Source organism: Sciurus carolinensis, chromosome 12, assembly GCF_902686445.1.
Source record: "Sciurus carolinensis chromosome 12, mSciCar1.2, whole genome shotgun sequence".
NCBI classification, from domain to species: Eukaryota; Metazoa; Chordata; class Mammalia; order Rodentia; family Sciuridae; genus Sciurus; species Sciurus carolinensis.
Genome location: NC_062224.1, coordinates 118,442,904 through 118,465,490, shown reverse-complemented (window position 1 = coordinate 118,465,490; position 22,587 = coordinate 118,442,904). Strand labels below are relative to the sequence as shown.

Here is a 22,587-nt window from a genome sequence, read left to right as displayed (position 1 = left end):
ACATCAACCCCGTGTCATTTAGGACTGTGGTCTGGGTTATTTTAATTGGATCCTTATGTTTAGTGGCCTCTGTGTTCCTATTCTAGTAGGTCAGCCATCCAGGATTTATTTTGAAACTATTTTAGAACTCATATTTTCATAACCAGTGATGACTTCATAAGGGACCTTGAGAACAATGTTTTCCTGGAGCTTAGAGCAACAAGCAAAGGTCTGGGTGGTTTTCACCATTTTCAGGTATTTCAACAAGCCCTAGAGTCCCATGAATAGGAATGAAGTTAAGGAATGCAGGCGGTGAAGGAGAGTCCACTGCGGGTGGGGAGCGTGCTCCAGCTCTCCTCCACAGTGGTCTCCGTTTTAGTTCATCTCCTCCCTGCTCCTGAGTCCGTGAGGACAGAAGAGGGGATGCCCGACCCGGATTGCGGCAGCAGGAGGGAGAGCTCAGGGCCTCCTGGTAGCCTCGGGAATGGAGGGCAGGCGGCAGGAATCCCAGAGCTCACAGCACAGGAGAGGGAACCAGCTCCCTGCAGTGCCGCTCACCTCCTTGGCTGCCCAAGGTCCTCTGCACTCCGAGGCCTCCAGTCATGGAGAGAGCACATCCATCACACACAGGTGTGCAGCTTGCCCATTACCCAAACACGTGGTCCTCTTGGCAGGAGCAGAGCAGGATGGACATGACCAAGAACGAGCACCTGATGCTGGGACCGCGGGACGATCGGGTCGCAGCCACTCGCTGTCAGGCGCTGTTGCTGGGGGGAGGTGCGCTGGGCCCTGGCACAGGGCAGAGCCGGGCTGAGCCCTCAGAGCCTGGGCCGGGTGTGGAGCAGCCTGGCACAGCACGGACAGCCTTGCTGCCACGTCTGCCCTTCCCAGGCACCTTTGCAGTTTGGTTTAATTGACAGCAAAGAAATGCGCAGACGACCCTCTCAAAGCTTCTGCGTGGCCGACACAGAGCTGGCCTTGCAGCTCAGCGGGCATCTGGGTTCCTTGTCTGCAGCTTTCTTACACTGTGTTGACCTTCACAGACAGACGTCCTGTCCTGTGGCCCCAAGAACAGGGCAGGGGAAACAGGACGGGGAGAGCAGAGAGGAGAGGAAAGGATTTGAAGGAAAGGAAAGCAGAGGCGGCAGGAGCAGAGGAGACGTGCGGGAGAGGCGTGGGGCGCTCAGCCGGCACCATGAGTCCTGTCCCTGGGAGGGGGTTTCCACACCTCGTCTACCCCTCTGACAGCCCTGCAAAGCAGTTTCCCACACACCTGTTTCACAGGGGGAGGAACTAGGTTCAGAGGGAGTCAGCAATCCCTCCAAGATCGCAGCGCAGTACCCACCCTGCGCGGGCCGTGGCTGGAGAGCGGCCAGGCAGAACCGGGAGCTCCAGCTTTGCCCGGGCAGACGCTGCGCCAGCAGAAGCAGCCTGAGCCCCAGTGCTGGCCGTCTCTCAGAGGGAAGCCTCCTGGGGACAAGCGGATCCCCGCTGACCGCACCCACCCACCTGCCACCAGGACCCACCTCCTTCGGAGCCTCCGTTTGGATGAATTCCTCATAAATTTGCTTTGCCCTCTCTGCCATCTTGGCAGGGGACTGGATCTTCTTGTAGTCCTCACAGGCAAGCCAGAATTCGAGGTTCTCCTCACTGAACTCAGACTGCAGGAAGCTTCTGAAGCTGGCAAGTGCATCTAGCAAGGAAAGAAGTCAGTTGGGGAAATGTGTTGATTGACTTAGTGACACTGAACCTGGCTGCTCCTGCCAGGCCAACCTCCTGACTGTGTCTGTCACGGATATAAGAACCCCACAAATGTCACCTACTGGATCCTCTGTGAGAACCTGAGAAGTCCTAGTTTACAGTGAGGTCAGAGAGGTCAAGTGACTACCCACAGAGGCCCAGCTGACCAGCGGCAGAGTGGACTCTAGGCTAGGCAGCTGGACGTAGAGTCAAAGCTTCTGAACACGTTCCCTCTGCTCAGAGCCGCCTCGTTCCTCTTCTTGGACCAGACTGTCCAGTATCAGCTGCTGCTGTCCACTGCACTTGAGACTACAAGGCCAGCTGTGTGCAGAGAGAAGAGGTGGACCCAGCTCTCCTCCACTGTGGCTGAATGCGTCATGTGTCTTAAACCAAGGACGTCAGTCTCTGTTGAGTGGAAATTTCTAAGGCCTTTCTAGCTGCCAGAAAATGAAGTCTGAGAAGGGCCCACGTCAGCAGATCTAAGACCACAGAGGAACCAGCAGTATGTAGAATAAGCCAGGCAGTTAATTCTCATCAGCAGATCTAAGACCGCAGAGGAACCAGCAGTGTGTAGAATATGCCAGGCAGTTAATTCTCGTCAGCCCCTAACCCACAAGCTGTCAGGCACCTTCGGTCACCCATTCCATGTCCCATAGAACACATAGGTGAGATCCCATGCCCAGTGCTGTCTCTGACCACTCTAGGACACCCGTCAGGTCATTTCCCACAGGCTGAGGGGCCACCCTCCAGCATGCACGTCCATTTCTGGGTGCCCTCTCACTGAAGGCCGCAATATTATTCCAAGACTTTTGACAACGTGTGACCGCACATGTGCATTCCCCTCCTTGGCCTCTAGTTTGCTTTTGGTCCATCCCCATCATCTGGGAGGATGCTCTCTTGGGTCAGAGTGGAGAAGACTACAGGCCAGATGCTTCTGCTCTACAAGCAGCTTGAGTCTTCTCAGCCTGACCACCTCCCTGCCACTCCACCCCACAGCACACCCAGCTCGCATCTCTGCTGAATTGCCACATCCTTCCTACTAAGGCTGCCTGAGCCTCAGAATACCCCTCAACAAATCTCTTCAGGCATCCCTACCCCGGGGCCAGAGGTCCTGGTCCAAGGCTTGTGCCAACACCCCAGTGTGGTCTGCATTATGATCCCAGAGCTGGCCCAGTGAGTAACACCCCTTTTGATATTGATGTAAAATAGAGTAGCAACCCTATCATGACCTAAATGAGACTGCCCATAAGACCACTTTGAAAATAAAGGCAGGATTAGACAAATCCAAGTCAGTTTACTATGAAGGAAAAAAATATTGAAAACTAGATTAGCACAAATTTCTTCAACAAGGGAGGGAGAAATGGAAGGAGAATTAAACGGCATTGATAATTGATAAGTACTGATCATCAATAAGTTCCATTACATAGTTAATAAACTATACACCAATAGGTTTAAAACGTGGGCTCTAGAGCCCAGTTGCCTGGGGTAGATTCCAGCACACTGTGTTCCTGCAATAAGCTGGGCAAGTGAACCAAGTGAACCTCTCTGAGTCTCTGCTGTCTCGTCTGTTAAATGGACATAATCATGAGAGGGCCGGATGGAGATTGACTCACTTTCACAAAGCCCTTATGTGATGCCAGTCATCATTACCATTCACAGCTCAGTACAAGCTGGCATTTGTCATTATCCTGCACCACAAGTTCATACTCATCATCACTAAAGCCCAACCCAAGAGTCACCTCCTTGAGTGGTAGCCACTGCCCACTATGCTCTGAGGACTTTTTTGTTGGGAGGGAACACAATACTTCTGGGTCTTTGATCAGGATTTCCAATCCTACAGTTCTCTTTCCCATGAGGCTATAATTCTTTGACTTCAAGGTTTGAGCTTGAGTTCTCTCTGCCTCTCTTTGCGTTCTCTCTCCTATTCTAAATATGCCCATCTGCCATTTAATAGGCAATAGCTCCAGGGAAACAAATAAGACAGATGAAGGAAAGCATTTCCTTTCAACTCATGAAACCAAAGAACAAAGCTTTAAAGAAAAAAAAAACATTTTGATTTTGCTATTGTTATAGTATTTTATTCATGAGCAAGTTATCCAACCTCTCTAAATTTCATCTTCCTTTTCTGAAAAATAGGAATTGCTATTGACTTTAAGTTCTAAAATTATTGCAATCATTAAATAAAGATCATATGCAAGTTTCTGAAAACAGTGCAAGATATACGATAATTAATGAATAATAGTTATTGCTTTTATCATGGTTAAAACTATCTTCATAAAGACTGTGGGTGCCAGGGAATAAGAAAGTGAGAAAGATGAGCCAGGAAGAAAAGAAAGGAAACCGGAAATCAAAAGGAGAGAAGTGAAAGGGGAGCAGGGATGAAAGCAAAAAGAGGTGCCTGAACCAGGGGAGCACACAGATGGAAGAAAGGAGATGGGTATGGTCAAGGGGGGACACAGATGGAAGAGAGGAGAAGGGTCTGGTTCAGGAGAGCACACAGATGGAAGAGAGGAGATGTGCCTGGTCCAGCAGAGTGCACAGATGGAGGAGAGAAGATACACCTGGTCCAGGAGAACACACAGATGGAAGAGAGGAGATGTACCTGGTCCAAGAGAGCACACAGATGGAAGAGAGGAGATGGGTCTGGTCCAGGGGAGAACACAGATGGAAGAGTGAAGATGGGTCTGGTCCAGGGGAGAACACAGAAGGAAGAGAGGAGATGGGTCTGGTCCAGGGGAGAACAAAGAAGGAAGAGAGGAGATGGGTCTGGTTCAGGGGAGCACACAGATGGAAGAGAGGAGATAGGCCTTGTCCAGGGGAGAACACAGATGGAAGAGTGGAGATGGGCCTTGACCAGGGGAGAGCAAAGATGGAAGAGAGGAGATGGGCCTGGTCCAGGGGAGAACACAGATGGAAGAGAGGAGTTGGATCTGGTCCAGGAGAGCACACAAATGGAAGAGAGGTGAAGGGTCTGGTTCAGGGGAGAACACAGAAGGAAGAGAGGAGATGAACCTGGTCCATGAGAGCACACAGATGGAAGAGAGGAGATAGGCCTTGTCCAGGGGAGAACACAGATGAAAGAGAGGAGATGGGTCTGGTCCAGGGGAGAACAAAGAAGGAAGAGAGGAGATGGGTCTGGTTCAGGGGAGCACACAGATGGAAGAGAGGAGATAGGCCTTGTCCAGGGGAGAACACAGATGGAAGAGAGGAGATGGGTCTGGTCCAGGGGAGAACAAAGAAGGAAGAGAGGAGATGGGTCTGGTTCAGGGGAGCACACAGATGGAAGGGATGAGATAGGCCTTGTCCAGGGGAGCACACAGATGGAAGAGAGGAGAAGGGTCTGGTCCAGGGGAGAACACAGATGGAAGAGAAGAGATGTGCCTGGTCCGGGAGAGCACACAGATGGAAGAGAAGAGATGTGCCTGGTCCGGGAGAGCACACAGATGGAAGAGAGGAGATGGGCCTGGTCCGGGAGAGCACACAGATGGAAGAGAGGAGATGGGTCTGGTCCAGGAGAGCACACACATGGAAGAGAAGAGATGGGTCTGGTCCACGGGAGAACACAGATGTAAGGGAGGAGATGGGTCTGGTCCAGGTGAGCACATAGATGGAAGAGAGGAGATGGGTCTGGTCCAGGGGAGAACACAGATGGAAGAGAGGAAATGGGTCTGCTCCAGGGGAGAACACACAAGGAAGAGAGGAGATGCGTCTGGTCCAGGGGAGAACACAGATGGAAGAGAGGGGATGTACCTGGTCCAGGAGAGCACACAGATGGAAGGGAGGAGATGGGTCTGATCCAGGGGAGCACACAGATGGAAGAGAGGAGATGGGTCTGGTCCAGGAGGCACACAGATACAAGAGACGAAATGCACCTGGTCCAGGAGGAACGCACAAGGAAGAGAGGAGATGGGCCTGTTCCAGGGGAGAACAAAGAAAGAAAAGAGGAGATGTGCCTGGTCCAGGAGAGCACACCAATGGAAGAGAGGAGAAGGGTCTGCTCCAGGGGAGAACACAGAAGGAAGAGAGGAGACGGGTCTAGTCCAGGGAGAACACAGAAGGAAGAGAGGAGATGGGTCTGGTCCAGGGGAGCAGAGAGATGGAAGAGAGGAGATGGGTCTGGTCTAGGGGAGCACACATTTGGAAGAGAGGAGAAGGGTCTGGTTCAGGGGAGAACACAGAAGGAAGAGGGGAGATGGGTCTGATCCAGGGAGAACACAGAAGGAAGAGAGGAGATGGGCCTGTTCCAGGGGAGAACAAAGAAAGAAAAGAGGAGATGTGCCTGGTCCAGGAGAGCAAACCAATGGAAGAGAGGAGAAGGGTCTGCTCCAGGGGAGAACACAGAAGGAAGAGAGGAGACGGGTCTAGTCCAGGGAGAACACAGAAGGAAGAGAGGAGACGGGTCTAGTCCAGGGAGAACACAGAAGGAAGAGAGGAGATGAGTCTGGTTCAGGGGAGCACACAGATGGAAGAGAGGAGTTAGGCCTTGTCCAGGGGAGAACACAGATGGAAGAGAGGAGATGGGTCTGGTCCAGGGGAGAACAAAGAAGGAAGAGAGGAGATGGGTCTGGTTCAGGGGAGCACACAGATGGAAGAGATGAGATAGGCCTTGTCCAGGGGAGCACACAGATGGAAGAGAGGAGAAGGGTCTGGTCCAGGGGAGAACACAGATGGAAGAGAAGAGATGTGCCTGGTCCGGGAGAGCACACAGATGGAAGAGAGGAGATGGGCCTGGTCCGGGAGAGCACACAGATGGAAGAGAGGAGATGGGTCTGGTCCAGGAGAGCACACACATGGAAGAGAAGAGATGGGTCTGGTCCACGGGAGAACACAGATGTAAGGGAGGAGATGGGTCTGGTCCAGGTGAGCACATAGATGGAAGAGAGGAGATGGGTCTGGTCCAGGGGAGAACACAGATGGAAGAGAGGAAATGGGTCTGCTCCAGGGGAGAACACACAAGGAAGAGAGGAGATGCGTCTGGTCCAGGGGAGAACACAGATGGAAGAGAGGGGATGTACCTGGTCCAGGAGAGCACACAGATGGAAGGGAGGAGATGGGTCTGATCCAGGGGAGCACACAGATGGAAGAGAGGAGATGGGTCTGGTCCAGGAGGCACACAGATACAAGAGACGAAATGCACCTGGTCCAGGAGGAACGCACAAGGAAGAGAGGAGATGGGCCTGTTCCAGGGGAGAACAATGAAAGAAAAGAGGAGATGTGCCTGGTCCAGGAGAGCACACCAATGGAAGAGAGGAGAAGGGTCTGCTCCAGGGGAGAACACAGAAGGAAGAGAGGAGACGGGTCTAGTCCAGGGAGAACACAGAAGGAAGAGAGGAGATGGGTCTGGTCCAGGGGAGCAGAGAGATGGAAGAGAGGAGATGGGTCTGGTCTAGGGGAGCACACATTTGGAAGAGAGGAGAAGGGTCTGGTCCAGGGGAGAACACAGAAGGAAGAGGGGAGATGGGTCTAGTCCAGGGAGAACACAGAAGGAAGAGAGGAGATGGGCCTGTTCCAGGGGAGAACAAAGAAAGAAAAGAGGAGATGTGCCTGGTCCAGGAGAGCAAACCAATGGAAGAGAGGAGAAGGGTCTGCTCCAGGGGAGAACACAGAAGGAAGAGAGGAGACGGGTCTAGTCCAGGGAGAACACAGAAGGAAGAGAGGAGATAGGTCTGGTCCAGGGGAGCAGAGAGATGGAAGAGAGGAGATGGGTCTGGTCTAGGGGAGCACACATTTGGAAGAGAGGAGAAGGGTCTGGTCCAGGGGAGAACACAGATGGAAGAGAAGAGATGTGCCTGGTCCGGGAGAGCACACAGATGGAAGAGAGGAGATGGGTCTGGTCCAGGGGAGAACACAGATGGAAGAGAGGGGATGTACCTGGTCCAGGAGAGCACACAGATGGAAGAGAGGAGATGGGTCTGGTCCAGGAGGCACACAGATAGAAGAGACGAAATGCACCTGGTCCAGGAGGAACGCACAAGGAAGAGAGGAGATGGGCCTGTTCCAGGGGAGAACAAAGAAAGAAAAGAGGAGATGTGCCTGGTCCAGGAGAGCACACCAATGGAAGAGAGGAGAAGGGTCTGCTCCAGGGGAGAACACAGATGGAAGAGAGGAGATGGGCCTGGTCCAGGAGAGCACACAGATGGAAGAGAGGAGAAGGGTCTGGTCCAGGGGAGAACACAGAAGGAAGAGAGGAGATGGGTCTGCTTCCGGGAGAACACAGAAGGAAGAGAGGAGATGGGTCTGGTCCAGGAGAGCACACAGATGGAAGAGAGGAGATGGGTCTGGTCCAGGGGAGAACACAGAAGGAAGAGAGGAGATGGGTCTGGTCCAGGGGAGAACACAGATGGAAGAGAGGAGATGGGTCTGGTCCAGGAGAGCACACAGATGGAAGAGAGGAGAAGGGTCTGGTCCAGGGTGAACACAGAAGGAAGAGAGGAGATGGTTCTGATCCGGGGAGAACACAGAAGGAAGAGAGGAGATGGGTCTGGTCCAGGAGAGCACACACATGGAAGAGAGGAGATGGGTCTGGTCCAGGGGAGAACACAGATGGAAGAGTGAAGATGGGTCTGCTCCAGGAGAGCACAGAGATGGAAGGGAGGAGATGGGTCTGGTCCAGGGGAGCACACAGATGGAAGAGAGGAGATGGGCCTGGTCCAGGAGGCACACAGATAGAAGAGACGAAATGCACCTGGTCCAGGAGGAACGCACAAGGAAGAGAGGAGATGGGCCTGTTCCAGGGGAGAACACAGAAAGAAAAGAGGAGATGTGCCTGGTCCAGGAGAGCACACCAATGGAAGAGAGGAGAAGGGTCTGCTCCAGGGGAGAACACAGATAGAAGAGAGGAGATGGGCCTGGTCCAGGAGAGCACACAGATGGAAGAGAAGAGAAGGGTCGGCTCCAGGGGAGAACACAGAAGGAAGAGAGGAGACGGGTCTAGTCCAGGGAGAACACAGAAGGAAGAGAGGAGACGGGTCTAGTCCAGGGAGAACACAGAAGGAAGAGAGGAGATGGGTCTGGTCCAGGGGAGCAGAGAGATGGAAGAGAGGAGATGGGTCTGGTCTAGGGGAGCACACATTTGGAAGAGAGGAGATGGGTCTGGTCCAGGGGAGAACACAGAAGGAAGAGAGGAGATGGGTCTGGTCCAGGGAGAACACAGAAGGAAGAGAGGAGATGGGTCTGGTCCAGGAGAGAACACATGGAAGAGAGGAGATGGGTCTGGTCCAGGGGAGAACACAGATGGAAGAGTGAAGATGGGTCTGCTCCAGGAGAGCACAGAGATGGAAGAGAGGAGATGGGTCTGGTCCAGGGGAGAACACAGATGGAAGAGAGGAGATGTACCTGGTCCAGGAGAGCACACAGATGTAAGAGAGGAGATGGGTCTGGTTCAGGAGAGCACACATATAGAAGAGAGGAGATGGGTCTGGTCCAGGGGAGCACACAGATGGAAGAGTGAAGATGGGTCTGGTCCAGGAGAGCACACATATAGAAGAGAGGAAATGGGCCTGGTCCAGGAGAGCACACAGATGGAAGAGTGGAGATGGGCCTGGTCCAGGAGAGCACACAGATGGAAGAGAGGAGATGGTTCTGGTCCAGGAGAACACACAGATGGAAGAGTGGAGATGGGCCTGGTCCAGGAGAACACACAGATGGAAGAGAGGTGATGGGTCTGGTCCAGAAGAGCACACAGATGGAAGAGAGGAGATGGGTCTGGTCCAGGAGGAACACAGATGGAAGAGAGGAGTTGGGTCTGGTCCAGGAGGACACACAGATGGAAGAGAGGAGTTGGGTCTGGTCCAGGAGAGCACACAGATGGAAGAGATGAGATGGATCTGGTCCAAGGGGGGGACACAGATGGAAGAGAGGAGATGGACCTGGTCCAGGAGAGCAGACAGATGGAAGAGAGGAGATGGATCTGGTCCAGGAGAGCACACAGATGGAAGAGAGGAGAAGGGTCTGGTTCAGGGGAGAACACAGATGGAAGAGAGGAGATGGGCCTTGTCCAGGGGAGAACACAGATGGAAGAGTGGAGATGGGCCTTGACCAGGGGAGAGCAAAGATGGAAGAGAGGAGATGGGCCTGGTCCAGGGGAGAACACAGATGGAAGAGAGGAGTTGGATCTGGTCCAGGAGAGCACACAAATGGAAGAGAGGTGAAGGGTCTGGTTCAGGGGAGAACAAAGAAGGAAGAGAGGAGATGGGTCTGGTTCAGGAGAGCACACAGATTGAAGAGAGGAGAAGGGTCTGGTTCAGGGAGAACACAGAAGGAAGAGAGGAGATGGCTCTGGTCCAGGGGAGAACACAGATGGAAGAGAGGAGATGGGTCTGGTCTAGCGAGAACACAGATGGAAAGAGGAGATGGGTCTGGTCCAGGGGTGAATAGAGGTGGAAGAGAGGAGATGTGTCTGGTCCAGGGAGAACACTGATGGAAGAGAGGAGATGGGCCTGGTCCAGGGGAGAACACAGATGGGAGAGAGAAGATGGGTCTGGTCTAGGGGAGAACACAGATGGAAGAGAGGAGATGGGTCTGGTTTAGGAGAGCACACAGATGGAAGAGAGGAGATGGGTCTGGTCCAGGGGAGCACACAGATGGAAGAGAGGAGATGGGTCTGGTCTAGGAGAGAACACAGATGGAAGAGAGGAGATGGGTCTGGTTCAGGAGAGCACACAGATGGAAGAAAGGAGAAGGGTCTGGTCTAGGGGAGCACACAGATGGAAGAGAGGAGATGGGTCTGGTTCAGGGAGAACACTGATGGAAGAGAGGAGATGGGCCTGGTCTAGGGGAGAACACAGAAGGAAGAGAGGAGATCGGTCTGGTCCAGGAGAGCACACAGATGGAAGAGAGGAGATGTACCTGGTCCAGGAGAGCACACAGATGGAAGAGAGGAGATGGGTCTGGTTCAGGAGAGCACACAGATGGAAGAGAGGAGAAGGGTCTGGTCCAGGGGAGATCACAGATGGAACAGAGGAGATGGGTCTGGTCCAGGGAGAACACTGATGGAAGAGAGGAGATGGGTCTGGTCCAGGAGAGCACAGAGATGGAAGAGAGGAGATGGGTCTGCTCCAGGGGAGAACACAGATGGAAGAGAGGAGATGGGTCTGGTCCAGGAGAGCACACAGATGGAAGAGAGGAGATGGGTCTGGTCCAGGGGAGAACACAGAAGGAAGAGAGGAGATGGGTCTGGTCCAGGGGAGAACACAGAAGGAAGAGAGGAGATGGGTCTGGTCCAGGGGAGAACACAGATGGAAGAGAGGAGATGGGTCTGGTCCAGGGGAGAACACAGAAGGAAGAGAGGAGATGGGTCTGGTCCAGGGGAGAACACAGATGGAAGAGAGGAGATGGGTCTGGTCCAGGAGAGCACACAGATGGAAGAGAGGAGAAGGGTCTGGTCCAGGGTGAACACAGAAGGAAGAGAGGAGATGTTTCTGATCCGGGGAGAACACAGAAGGAAGAGAGGAGATGGGTCTGGTCCAGGAGAGCACACACATGGAAGAGAGGAGATGGGTCTGGTCCAGGGGAGAACACAGATGGAAGAGTGAAGATGGGTCTGCTCCAGGAGAGCACAGAGATGGAAGGGAGGAGATGGGTCTGGTCCAGGGGAGCACACAGATGGAAGAGAGGAGATGGGCCTGGTCCAGGAGGCACACAGATAGAAGAGACGAAATGCACCTGGTCCAGGAGGAACGCACAAGGAAGAGAGGAGATGGGCCTGTTCCAGGGGAGAACACAGAAAGAAAAGAGGAGATGTGCCTGGTCCAGGAGAGCACACCAATGGAAGAGAGGAGAAGGGTCTGCTCCAGGGGAGAACACAGATAGAAGAGAGGAGATGGGCCTGGTCCAGGAGAGCACACAGATGGAAGAGAAGAGAAGGGTCGGCTCCAGGGGAGAACACAGAAGGAAGAGAGGAGACGGGTCTAGTCCAGGGAGAACACAGAAGGAAGAGAGGAGACGGGTCTAGTCCAGGGAGAACACAGAAGGAAGAGAGGAGATGGGTCTGGTCCAGGGGAGCAGAGAGATGGAAGAGAGGAGATGGGTCTGGTCTAGGGGAGCACACATTTGGAAGAGAGGAGATGGGTCTGGTCCAGGGGAGAACACAGAAGGAAGAGAGGAGATGGGTCTGGTCCAGGGAGAAACACAGAAGGAAGAGAGGAGATGGGTCTGGTCCAGGAGAGAACACATGGAAGAGAGGAGATGGGTCTGGTCCAGGGGAGAACACAGATGGAAGAGTGAAGATGGGTCTGCTCCAGGAGAGCACAGAGATGGAAGAGAGGAGATGGGTCTGGTCCAGGGGAGAACACAGATGGAAGAGAGGAGATGTACCTGGTCCAGGAGAGCACACAGATGTAAGAGAGGAGATGGGTCTGGTTCAGGAGAGCACACATATAGAAGAGAGGAGATGGGTCTGGTCCAGGGGAGCACACAGATGGAAGAGTGAAGATGGGTCTGGTCCAGGAGAGCACACATATAGAAGAGAGGAAATGGGCCTGGTCCAGGAGAGCACACAGATGGAAGAGTGGAGATGGGCCTGGTCCAGGAGAGCACACAGATGGAAGAGAGGAGATGGTTCTGGTCCAGGAGAACACACAGATGGAAGAGTGGAGATGGGCCTGGTCCAGGAGAACACACAGATGGAAGAGAGGTGATGGGTCTGGTCCAGAAGAGCACACAGATGGAAGAGAGGAGATGGGTCTGGTCCAGGAGGAACACAGATGGAAGAGAGGAGTTGGGTCTGGTCCAGGAGGACACACAGATGGAAGAGAGGAGTTGGGTCTGGTCCAGGAGAGCACACAGATGGAAGAGATGAGATGGATCTGGTCCAAGGGGGGGACACAGATGGAAGAGAGGAGATGGACCTGGTCCAGGAGAGCAGACAGATGGAAGAGAGGAGATGGATCTGGTCCAGGAGAGCACACAGATGGAAGAGAGGAGAAGGGTCTGGTTCAGGGGAGAACACAGATGGAAGAGAGGAGATGGGCCTTGTCCAGGGGAGAACACAGATGGAAGAGTGGAGATGGGCCTTGACCAGGGGAGAGCAAAGATGGAAGAGAGGAGATGGGCCTGGTCCAGGGGAGAACACAGATGGAAGAGAGGAGTTGGATCTGGTCCAGGAGAGCACACAAATGGAAGAGAGGTGAAGGGTCTGGTTCAGGGGAGAACACAGATGGAAGAGAGTAGATGCGTCTGGTCCAGGAGAGCACACAGATTGAAGAGAGGAGAAGGGTCTGGTTCAGGGGAGAACACAGAAGGAAGAGAGGAGATGGGTCTGGTCCAGGGGAGAACACAGATGGAAGAGAGGAGATGGGTCTGGTCTAGCGAGAACACAGATGGAAAGAGGAGATGGGTCTGGTCCAGGGGTGAATAGAGGTGGAAGAGAGGAGATGTGTCTGGTCCAGGGAGAACACTGATGGAAGAGAGGAGATGGGCCTGGTCCAGGGGAGAACACAGATGGGAGAGAGAAGATGGGTCTGGTCTAGGGGAGAACACAGATGGAAGAGAGGAGATGGGTCTGGTTTAGGAGAGCACACAGATGGAAGAGAGGAGATGGGTCTGGTCCAGGGGAGCACACAGATGGAAGAGAGGAGATGGGTCTGGTCTAGGGGAGAACACAGATGGAAGAGAGGAGATGGGTCTGGTTCAGGAGAGCACACAGATGGAAGAAAGGAGAAGGGTCTGGTCTAGGGGAGCACACAGATGGAAGAGAGGAGATGGGTCTGGTTCAGGGAGAACACTGATGGAAGAGAGGAGATGGGCCTGGTCTAGGGGAGAACACAGAAGGAAGAGAGGAGATCGGTCTGGTCCAGGAGAGCACACAGATGGAAGAGAGGAGATGTACCTGGTCCAGGAGAGCACACAGATGGAAGAGAGGAGATGGGTCTGGTTCAGGAGAGCACACAGATGGAAGAGAGGAGAAGGGTCTGGTCCAGGGGAGATCACAGATGGAACAGAGGAGATGGGTCTGGTCCAGGGAGAACACTGATGGAAGAGAGGAGATGGGTCTGGTCCAGGAGAGCACAGAGATGGAAGAGAGGAGATGGGTCTGGTCCAGGGGAGAACACAGATGGAAGAGAGGAGATGGGTCTGGTCCAGGAGAGCACAGAGATGGAAGAGAGGAGATGGGTCTGGTCCAGGGGAGAACACAGATGGAAGAGAGGAGATGGGTCTGGTCCAGGGGAGAACACAGATGGAAGAGAGGAGATGGGTCCGGTCCAGGGGAGTACACAGATGGAAGAGAGGAGAAGGGTCTGGTCCAGGGGAGAACACAGATGGAAGAGTGGAGATGGGTCTGGTCCAGGGAGAACACTGATGGAAGAGAGGAGTTGCACCTGGTCCAGGAACAGGCACAGATGGAAGAGAGATGTGCCTGATTCATGCTGCTTCTCTCCCCATTAGAGAATCCATCGTGTCTCAGGAGTTTAGGAACCATTCTAGTTTTTGAACTTGGGGGGAAAGAAGAACCACTTGAAATGTTTCTGCCACCTGAGTGATCCATTCTTCCGTGTTCTTTGAAATGGTCATGTGGTGGAATTATTTTCTGTAACTGTCTTACAGAAGGTCCCATGAGCAATCTATTTTGTGTTTGAAAACAGCATTCTGTTTATGTTCTCCCAGGAACCTACTAATGGAACAGACTATGCTGCGTATAGAACAGAAGCAGAATATGTAAGGAGTTGGTGTACTTCAGAACAGAATCAAACACACTGCATGATTGGAAATTATTTTTTAAAAAGAAAAGGTAACAGGACTCTTGCTAGTTACCAAAGTTTGAGTAGTCACTTTAATATTTCATTTTTTAGAGGATTGGTACCATTTAATTTTATTTCCATTCAAGAAAAAAATAAGAAACATTGTATGGAATGCTTTGGTGAGCAAATCAAATGGAGAGGGAATGTCCTACATTAGCCCAGAATATCCTACATTAGCAGTTGCCCTTTAAACCAACAGGATGTTGTCCTCCAAGTCTAAATGGTTTACATTTATCATACTGGAACTGCACAGAGGGATTGTTGAATTGTAGAAGCATTTTTTTTTCTGTCTTCCTCCTATGGCTTGAATTGATCACAGCTATCTTAGATCTTTTCTGATGAGAGACTGTTAGTTTTGGAGGATTTGAGTCAGAACAGCTCACAAGAATCAAATATGCAGTTGTGCTTAGTTACCCATGAGGCACAGCAGCTGCTGTGTGGGAAAATGGTCAGATGTGGTTCTCTGGTTGGTGATGCTGGGCAGTGCTATGGGGGTTGCCTATCATTTGGGGGTTCTTCCCTGGGAGGAGTCCAAAGGCACAGGGCAGATACAGAGTGGCCAGAAAGGTGGAGAAGGAAGAGTCCTGGAGAGATGCAGACTCAGAAAGAGGGAAGAAAGGGTCACCACAGCATTGAAAAACAGGCGAAACTCTCAGCCTCGCCCACGGGCCTCTCCCTGTTTCTGAGATCTTCCCCACCCTCACCTAAATGCCCTTTTCTACTCGAGCTGGTGGAAAGGACAGGTGGCCCTTCAAAGGAAAAGCAGACTAGAAAGTTTACTGGGCGCTTACTGTTTATTGCTTTGAGGAGATAAGTTGCCCAGGCCTTAAAAATACAAATCATTTTAGAGGATAATTATCTGGAGCTTAAGATTACATGAACACACACACACACTGTGTCCACAAGAAGACACATACATTATGTCCACAAACACACACATAATATCCACAGACACACACATTACACAAACACAGACACACACAGTAGGCCCACATGACACATGTAACTCTAAAACACATCGTTGTCTCCACTAGAAGCTCGGTGTGCCGTTACATCGACACACCCATGTGTACACGTGCACACGAGTCCCACGTGGAGACAGGCCTTCCCTTGGAGAAGCAGGCGTTGCACTGTGACACGTGGGCCCAGCCGCTCGGGTCCTCTGCAGACTCCTTACTCCTCGTGCCCGACCCTTAGGAGCCTGAAATGCCTCAGCGCGTGGCCCTGGGAAAGGGCCGAGGGTGGCAGGGAGTGTCTGTCCTCCTGAAACACGGGGTGGCTCTGCTCACTAGGGCTCTGGGCAGCAGCAGGGGTCCCGTCCAGGGCGCGTGGAATTCACCTGTGCTCTGTGGAACTGCTGCTGGCACCAAAGCTACCGGGGAGAAGCCGCCTGGGCGGGCAGTGCCGCAGCCGGCTGAGGAGGGCACCAGATGGACATCAGCACTTTCCTTCTAACCAACCTCGTGGTCCCAAGAAGCAAGTTAATTCATCCGCTCATTTGCTTAATAAATATGTTCTGAACTTTACATGTGTTAGAGGATGGGACTCTATTTAGTACAAGAAGTAAAAAGTGAATCAGAAATGAGTAAGATTTTGAAAAGCTCCAAATTACAGACTGTGGAGATCAGTCTCCAAAGCGAGAGATTGAGCCTGCTGCTGGGGCAGACGGTCTCCGGCCGAACAAGACGTTCACACACCACACGTCAGTCCTGCGCCCAACAGACACCACAGTCCTGTGACCGGGCACAGGGTCCTGAAGATGGACACCAGGTCCTCTGAGAAATGCCTTGTGGGCATGGGGTCCTCTGGGATGTGCACGGTGGGCACAGGGTTCAGTGAGGAATGCCTGGTGGGCACAGGGTCCCCTGGGAAATGCCTGGTGGGCACAGGGTCCTCTGAGAAATGCCTGGTGGACACAGGGTCCCCTGGGAAATGCCTGGTGGGCACAGGGTCCCCTGGGAAATGCCTGGTGGGCACAGGGTCCTGTGAGCATTGCCTGTGGGCACAGGGTCCTCTGAGAAATGCCTGGTGGGCACAGGGTCCTCTGAGAAATGCCTGGTGGGCACAGGGTTCTCTGAGAAATGCCTGGTGGGCACAGGGTCCTCTGAGAAATGCCTGGTGGGCACAGGGTCCTCTGAGAAATGCCTGTGGGCACAGGGTCCCCTGGGAAATGCCTGGTAGGCACAGGGTCCTGTGAGCAATGCCTGTGGGCACAGGATCCTTGAGAAATGACCCTTAGCCACTGCTGCCTACTTCGGCTCACCATCTAAGAAGTCTCTCCTGCACCCTTGTTAAGATGGAGAAACCAGGGCTGGCACTGTAAGCTGAGTCACATTGTAAGAGCACCCTGGCCACAAGCCCTTGTCTCCCTCACTGCTCCTCCTTGGCAGAGCCGTGCAGATGGAAGGCCCACCCACTCCAGTGAGCCCACCGTCACAGAGGGAAGACACTGCACACAGAAGAGACCCAGGCAGGGCAGCTGCGTGGCGCTGTGTTGGCAGAGGGTGCTGATAGTTTGCAGGTGGAGGGAGACTAGCCAGGTCGTGTTGGGTTACCCTGCAGGAGGGGTGGGTTTGGCACTGACATGTGAGCCCAAGATACACCAGCCGCAGGCAGCACGTAGCCGTCCCATGTGCAGAGATCAGTTCAGCTTCCCAGGACCAGCTGTGCAGCAGCGTGGTGTCACCGCCCACGCCAACAGTCCTGCAGATATTTGTTACCGCCTGCAGCAACAGTCCTGCGGGTATTTATGGGAGGTGGAAACGAACTACTTCTACTATCTTTCTTTTTAGTGGACTGCTTTCTTGCTTGTTTACTCCCTAGTTTATAGAGGAAGAGAGGCTTTGAGAGGAGAGAGAGAGAAAGGCTTTGCATAAGAGAGAAAGAGTCTTTGAGAGGAGAGAGAGAGGCTTTGCCCAAGAGAGAGTCTTTGCTTATCAGAGAGGCTACATTTTCAGAGATGCTACTTCTTAGTTCTGCTGCTTCTTCTTAAAGGTGCATCCTGCATCCTTCCCTCTGCTATCTAGAGGTGTGGCTTTACTTCTCCATTCTGCAATCTGCAACCTGCGTTCTGCCATCATTCAGAGGTGCTGCTTAACCGTTGCTTATCCGTGCTTATCTGGTTATCCGTGGTGTTTCCTATAGGTGTGTCTTATGTACCTAAGGCAGCCAATCAGTTTAGGATTAAGTAGCACAGTTGGAGCATGTGCCACGGTACCAATTAAGAATGAGAAACATCTGCTGACCACTAGTGCAGAGGAGACATTAACTAATCAGGCAGAAGTAGATCACGCTGTGTTAACACTAACTATGCGCCACCTCTTGGCTCAACGCCAGCCGCCAACTTAGGGTTACCCAAACATGTCTTCTGCAGCGTGGTGAACCTTGAACACTGGAACTCATAGTCGGCAGAGGAGCCTGGGGATTGCTGAGGGCAGGGTGGGCAGGCAGGTGTACCAGGTGGCACTGGTGTGGGCAGGAGCCCTCCTGCGCCAGTCACCTCCTGAGTGAAGCTGAAGGAGGCCTGCTGCCTGAGAGGGAACCGAGGCAGAGGGGCGGCAGCCCCAGTGGCGTCCCGAGAGCTGGAGAGCAGTCTGACAGGGCGCACCGCTGACCTGTGGTGGGTGGGTCCTTCCTGACCCAAGCAGAGCCGAGCAGGCAGCACCCTGTTCTTTTCTTCGGTACCAGGGGTTGAACCCAGGGGTTCTTAACCACTGAGCCACACCCCCAGCCCTTTTTCTATGTTTTATTTTGAGACAAGTTCTTACCAAGTTGCTCAGGACCTCACTAAGTTGCTGAGGCTGGCTTTGAACTTGCCATCCTCCAGCCTCAGCCTCCCAAGCTGCTGGGATCACAGGCATGAACCACCGTGCCCAGGAGCCTCGCTCTTTTCTGATGAGCACTGAAGAAGCACACAGGTCATCTAGGTGTGGTGGACAGTGCCTGGAGTCCAGCTGCCCTGGAGGCTGAGGTGGAGGATCACTGGGGCCCAGGAGGTCAAGGCCAGCCTGCCCACAGGGAGTCCTGGCCTCTGGAGAACACAGGCAGCAGCACGTGGGCCCAGCCACCTGACTGCCCCTGCGGCAGCAGGCAGAGGGCACGCAGCCTGCGCCCTGCCTCCCTGGGCACCGGGCCTGTCCCCACGCTCCACCTTCCTCGCCCTCCTGGTCACAGCACTGCCGCATCCCGCGCCAGCCTCCCCAGGGAGACCACTAGCAGGACTGGAGGGTCGCAGAGAGGAGAAGGGGCAGGTCAGCGGGCGCCAGCCCCTGGCCCCAAGCACTTACGGCCATCCTTCAGGAGCCCGTCCAGCGAGTCGCGCCACTGCAGAGCCTCCTCCCGCGAGGGCCTGAGGAGAGGAAGGCCAGTGAGAGCAGGCCTGGGCGGGCAGCCAGGTTGGCAGTGCCGTGGCCCTGCCGAGTCGGCGATGCCCCTGGCCGTCCTGGGACAAGGACAGCGGGTGGTTTCCTAGCCATGGGTCCCGTCGGTCAGCGACTGCCTTGCTGTGTCCCCGGGCAGATCTTCGTCTCTGGGCGCGTGAGCTGGGTCTGTCTGCTGGTCACAGCGCCAGCCTCACGTTCCGTGGGTCCCGCGGGAGCACTCCGCCCGTCACCGCTGAGCTCCTCTCCACCTCACCCATTTGCTCTGCGGAGCCTGGGGCTCCGTGTCCCTGACCCCAGGCTATCAGCAAGGCTAGAGAACGATGGGGTGTGATCTGCCTCATGCTGGGAAATGATCATAGCGAGTCTGCATTTTAAAAATCCACATTTTCCCTGTCTAATTAGAACAGGGGACTATTTTGAGAAACACAGTTTGCACACCTGGAATGGAATTTGTCACAAACGCGAGGGGCACTGACTCAGGAGAATGGCGGCCGGTCGCCGAGTCCTGTCTGGTGATTCATCTCAGTGCCCATCCCTTCCTGCCAGCTCCCCGCTCCTGGCAGTGCCAGGGTCCTGCGGGCCTCATCTGGGAGGTGTCCCACTCCCTGCTCCAGACCAGACAGGCGGGCATTGTGGGCTGGGGGGTTCTTAGCTCTGGCATCACCCCGGACTCTGCAGACAGCCCAGGGAGGCCCTGCTTCTAGTCTGAGGAATAGTGCGTGACCTTTTAATGATTCAGGCCAGCAGCTGAGGTTGGCACAGCCGTGGGTCCTCGTCCTGGGGGCCGAGATGCAGCCTCCGCTGTCTATGCGTGCTGAGCGCTGCGCTGACCTCCGACTCCAGTTCCCCACGACAGAGCATGCGCAGACTGGGGCGGAAGGAGCTCCCACAGACTGAGCACGTGAGCCGCCGTCTCGGCCCTCTTCCTCCAGCCAGCACAGAGGGACGGGGGAATGGCGTGGACGTGAGTGCCTGTGCGTCCTGCTTCACTTTTTTGCTGACCTAAAAGGTCAACGACTCCCTTTGGCTCTTCTGCAGAGCTTCGTACTGAGACTCTCCCTACGAATGTGCTCCTTTGCACCTATGTGGCCATCACCAGGCCTGTAGACCCTGATTTCTTCACTACAGTGAGCTCCATATTTTGCACTTAATAGTCACACATCACGTCAGAGTACGCACAGAAGCAGCGGGACATTAAATTACTGGACAAAAGAAATCGGCTCGAGCAAGAGAAAGGCCTGGTTCGCTTGCTGAACCTCCTAACTCGAGTATGCTCATGAAATGAAGTCACTTCCCTGGGCCCTTTCTTCTGGGGGTGTGGAGACGTGGGGGGCAGCAGTCTGAGCACCCTCAGGTGCACCCAACGTCAGCATGCTGCCAAAGCCAGTCTCTCCCCAGTGGTCTTGTCGGAGCTGGACAGTGTCCATGCCAGCAGCACATCACAGCCCAGATCAGTCCTGGAGAGGACCTGCAGGGCCCACTCAGGGCCAGGTTGGTCCACGGGGAGGTAAGGCAGCCAGGCAGACACAGCCCCACAGCCCGTCCTGACAGCAGCCTGGGAGGCAGCAGAGGTTCCTCCTGGTTCTCAGGTGAGCCAGCCCTCATTACGTCCAACTTCTCAGGAAACAAGACAGATGCAGGGACCAGTCAGCATCCTGGGCTAAAGGTCAGAGCGGACCAGGGGGCGCGCGCCCTCCGTGTGTGTGTGGGGGGGCTGGTTCAAATGGATGGCCTCAGCGGAGGGGTGGACTGCAGGTCTGACAAGGCCAAGTGCCTTGGTTCAGGGGCCATCTCAACTGGTAGCCCCTCCTGTCCACTCTCCCACCTGCCTGCCTGATCTCACTGACACCATGGTGCACCCACTGCCTGGGAGATCAGGACCTTCGGGAGAACCTTCCCCTGCCCTGCCCTGGGCTAGCAACCCAACCTGCACACCAGCAGCTAAAGCATGAGCATCTCCTGAGGGCAAGAGATGTCTGCCGTTGGGTCCACACACAGGATGGAAAAGGGCCAGCGTTCCCCACTGGTGTCCCAGCCATGGTGCCCAGGGCAATGGTGGCCACGGGTAAGGACTCAGCAAGTCTTCACAGGCCTGGGGCTGGTCATGAGCCGAAGGCACTGCAGGGTGCCCTGCAATTGAGGAGTCCAGGCACAGTACGTGAATATCGGCCATTGTCCCCAGAGACAGGCTTGCTCCTGGAAGGCACAGCCAGCGACATGCGAGGAGCCATGGTCACGCCTGCTGGTGGTTCCGCATGCATGGGCTGTGGCCCTGGGGGGTCGTGGGCGCTCAGCACCCTACACAGTGTGGGTCACTCTGCACTGTCTGTCTGGGTCCAGCTCGTTGGCCATCTGCAGGGTGCCTGAGTGTGGGTCACTCTGTGTTGTCTGTCCGGGTCCAGCTTGGTTGGCCATCTGCAGGGTGCCTGAGTGTGGGTCACTCTGTGTTGTCTGTCTGGGTCCAGCTTGGTTGGCCATCTGCAGGGTGCCTGAGTGTGGGTCACTCTGTGTTGTCTGTCTGGGTCCAGCTTGGTTGGCCATCTGCAGGGTGACTGAGTGTGGGTCACTCTGTCTTGTCTGTCTGGGTCCAGCTTGGTTGGCCATCTGCAGGGTGACTGGTCTGGGTCTCTCTGTGTTGTCTGTCTGGGTCCAGCTTGGTTGGCCATCTGCAGGGTGCCTGAATGTGGGTCGCTTTGTGTTGTGTGTCTGGGTCCAGCTTGGTTGGCCATCTGCAGGGTGCCTGAATGTGGGTCGCTTTGTGTTGTCTGTCTGGGTCCAGCTTGGTTGGCCATCTGCAGGGTGCCTGAGTGTGGGTCACTCTGTGTTGTCTGTCTGGGTCCAGCTTGGTTGGCCATCTACAGACTGCCTGAATGTGGGTCGCTTTGTGTTGTGTGTCTGGGTCCAGCTTGGTTGGCCATCTGAAGGGTGCCTGAGTGTGGGTCACTCTGTGTTGTCTGTCCGGGTCCAGCTTGGTTGGCCATCTACAGACTGCCTGAATGTGGGTCGCTTTGTGTTGTGTGTCTGGGTCCAGCTCGTTGGCCATCTGAAGGGTGCCTGAGTGTGGGTCACTCTGTGTTGTCTGTCCGGGTCCAGCTTGGTTGGCCATCTACAGACTGCCTGAATGTGGGTCGCTTTGTGTTGTCTGTCTGGGTCCAGCTTGATTGGCCATCTGCAGGGTGCCTGAGTGTGGGTCACTCTGTGTTGTCTGTCTGGGTCCAGCTTGGTTGGCCATCTGCAGGGTGCCTGAATGTGGGTCACTCTGTGTTGTCTGTCTGGGTCCAGCTTGGTTGGCCATCTGCAGGGTGACTGGTCTGGGTCTCTCTGTGTTGTGTGTCTGGGTCCAGCTTGGTTGGCCATCTGCAGGGTGCCTGAGTGTGGGTCACTCTGTGTTGTCTGTCTGGGTTCAGCTTGGTTGGTCATCTGCAGGGTGCCTGAGTGTGGCTGACTCTGTGTTGTGTGTCTGGGTCCAGCTTGGTTGGCCATCTGCAGGGTGCCTGAGTGTGGGTCACTCTGTGTTGTCTGTCTGGATCCAGCTTGGTTGGCCATCTGCAGGGTGCTTGAGTGTGGCTGACTCTGTGTTGTGTGTCTGGGTCCAGCTTGGTTGGCCATCTGCAGGGTGACTGGTCTGGGTCGCTTTGTGTTGTGTGTCTGGGTCCAGCTTGGTTGGCCATCTGCAGGGTGCCTGAGTGTGGGTCACTCTGTGTTGTCTGTCTGGGTTCAGCTTGGTTGGCCATCTGCAGGGTGCCTGA

At 54.4% G+C, this 22,587-nt stretch overlaps 1 protein-coding gene across 1 annotated transcript in view; it reads right to left on the bottom strand.

Annotated features, from left to right (window-relative positions):
• Positions 1–22,587, bottom strand: part of Rgs5 (regulator of G protein signaling 5) — a 61,031-nt gene that overhangs the window by 14,815 nt on the left and 23,629 nt on the right. The window contains exons 3-4 of the mRNA XM_047521053.1: positions 18,743–18,804; positions 1,506–1,672 (exon numbers count right to left, since the gene is read on the bottom strand). Of these exons, the coding sequence (XP_047377009.1) occupies positions 1,506–1,672; positions 18,743–18,804 (229 nt within the window). The remainder of the gene's footprint in view (positions 1–1,505; positions 1,673–18,742; positions 18,805–22,587) is intronic.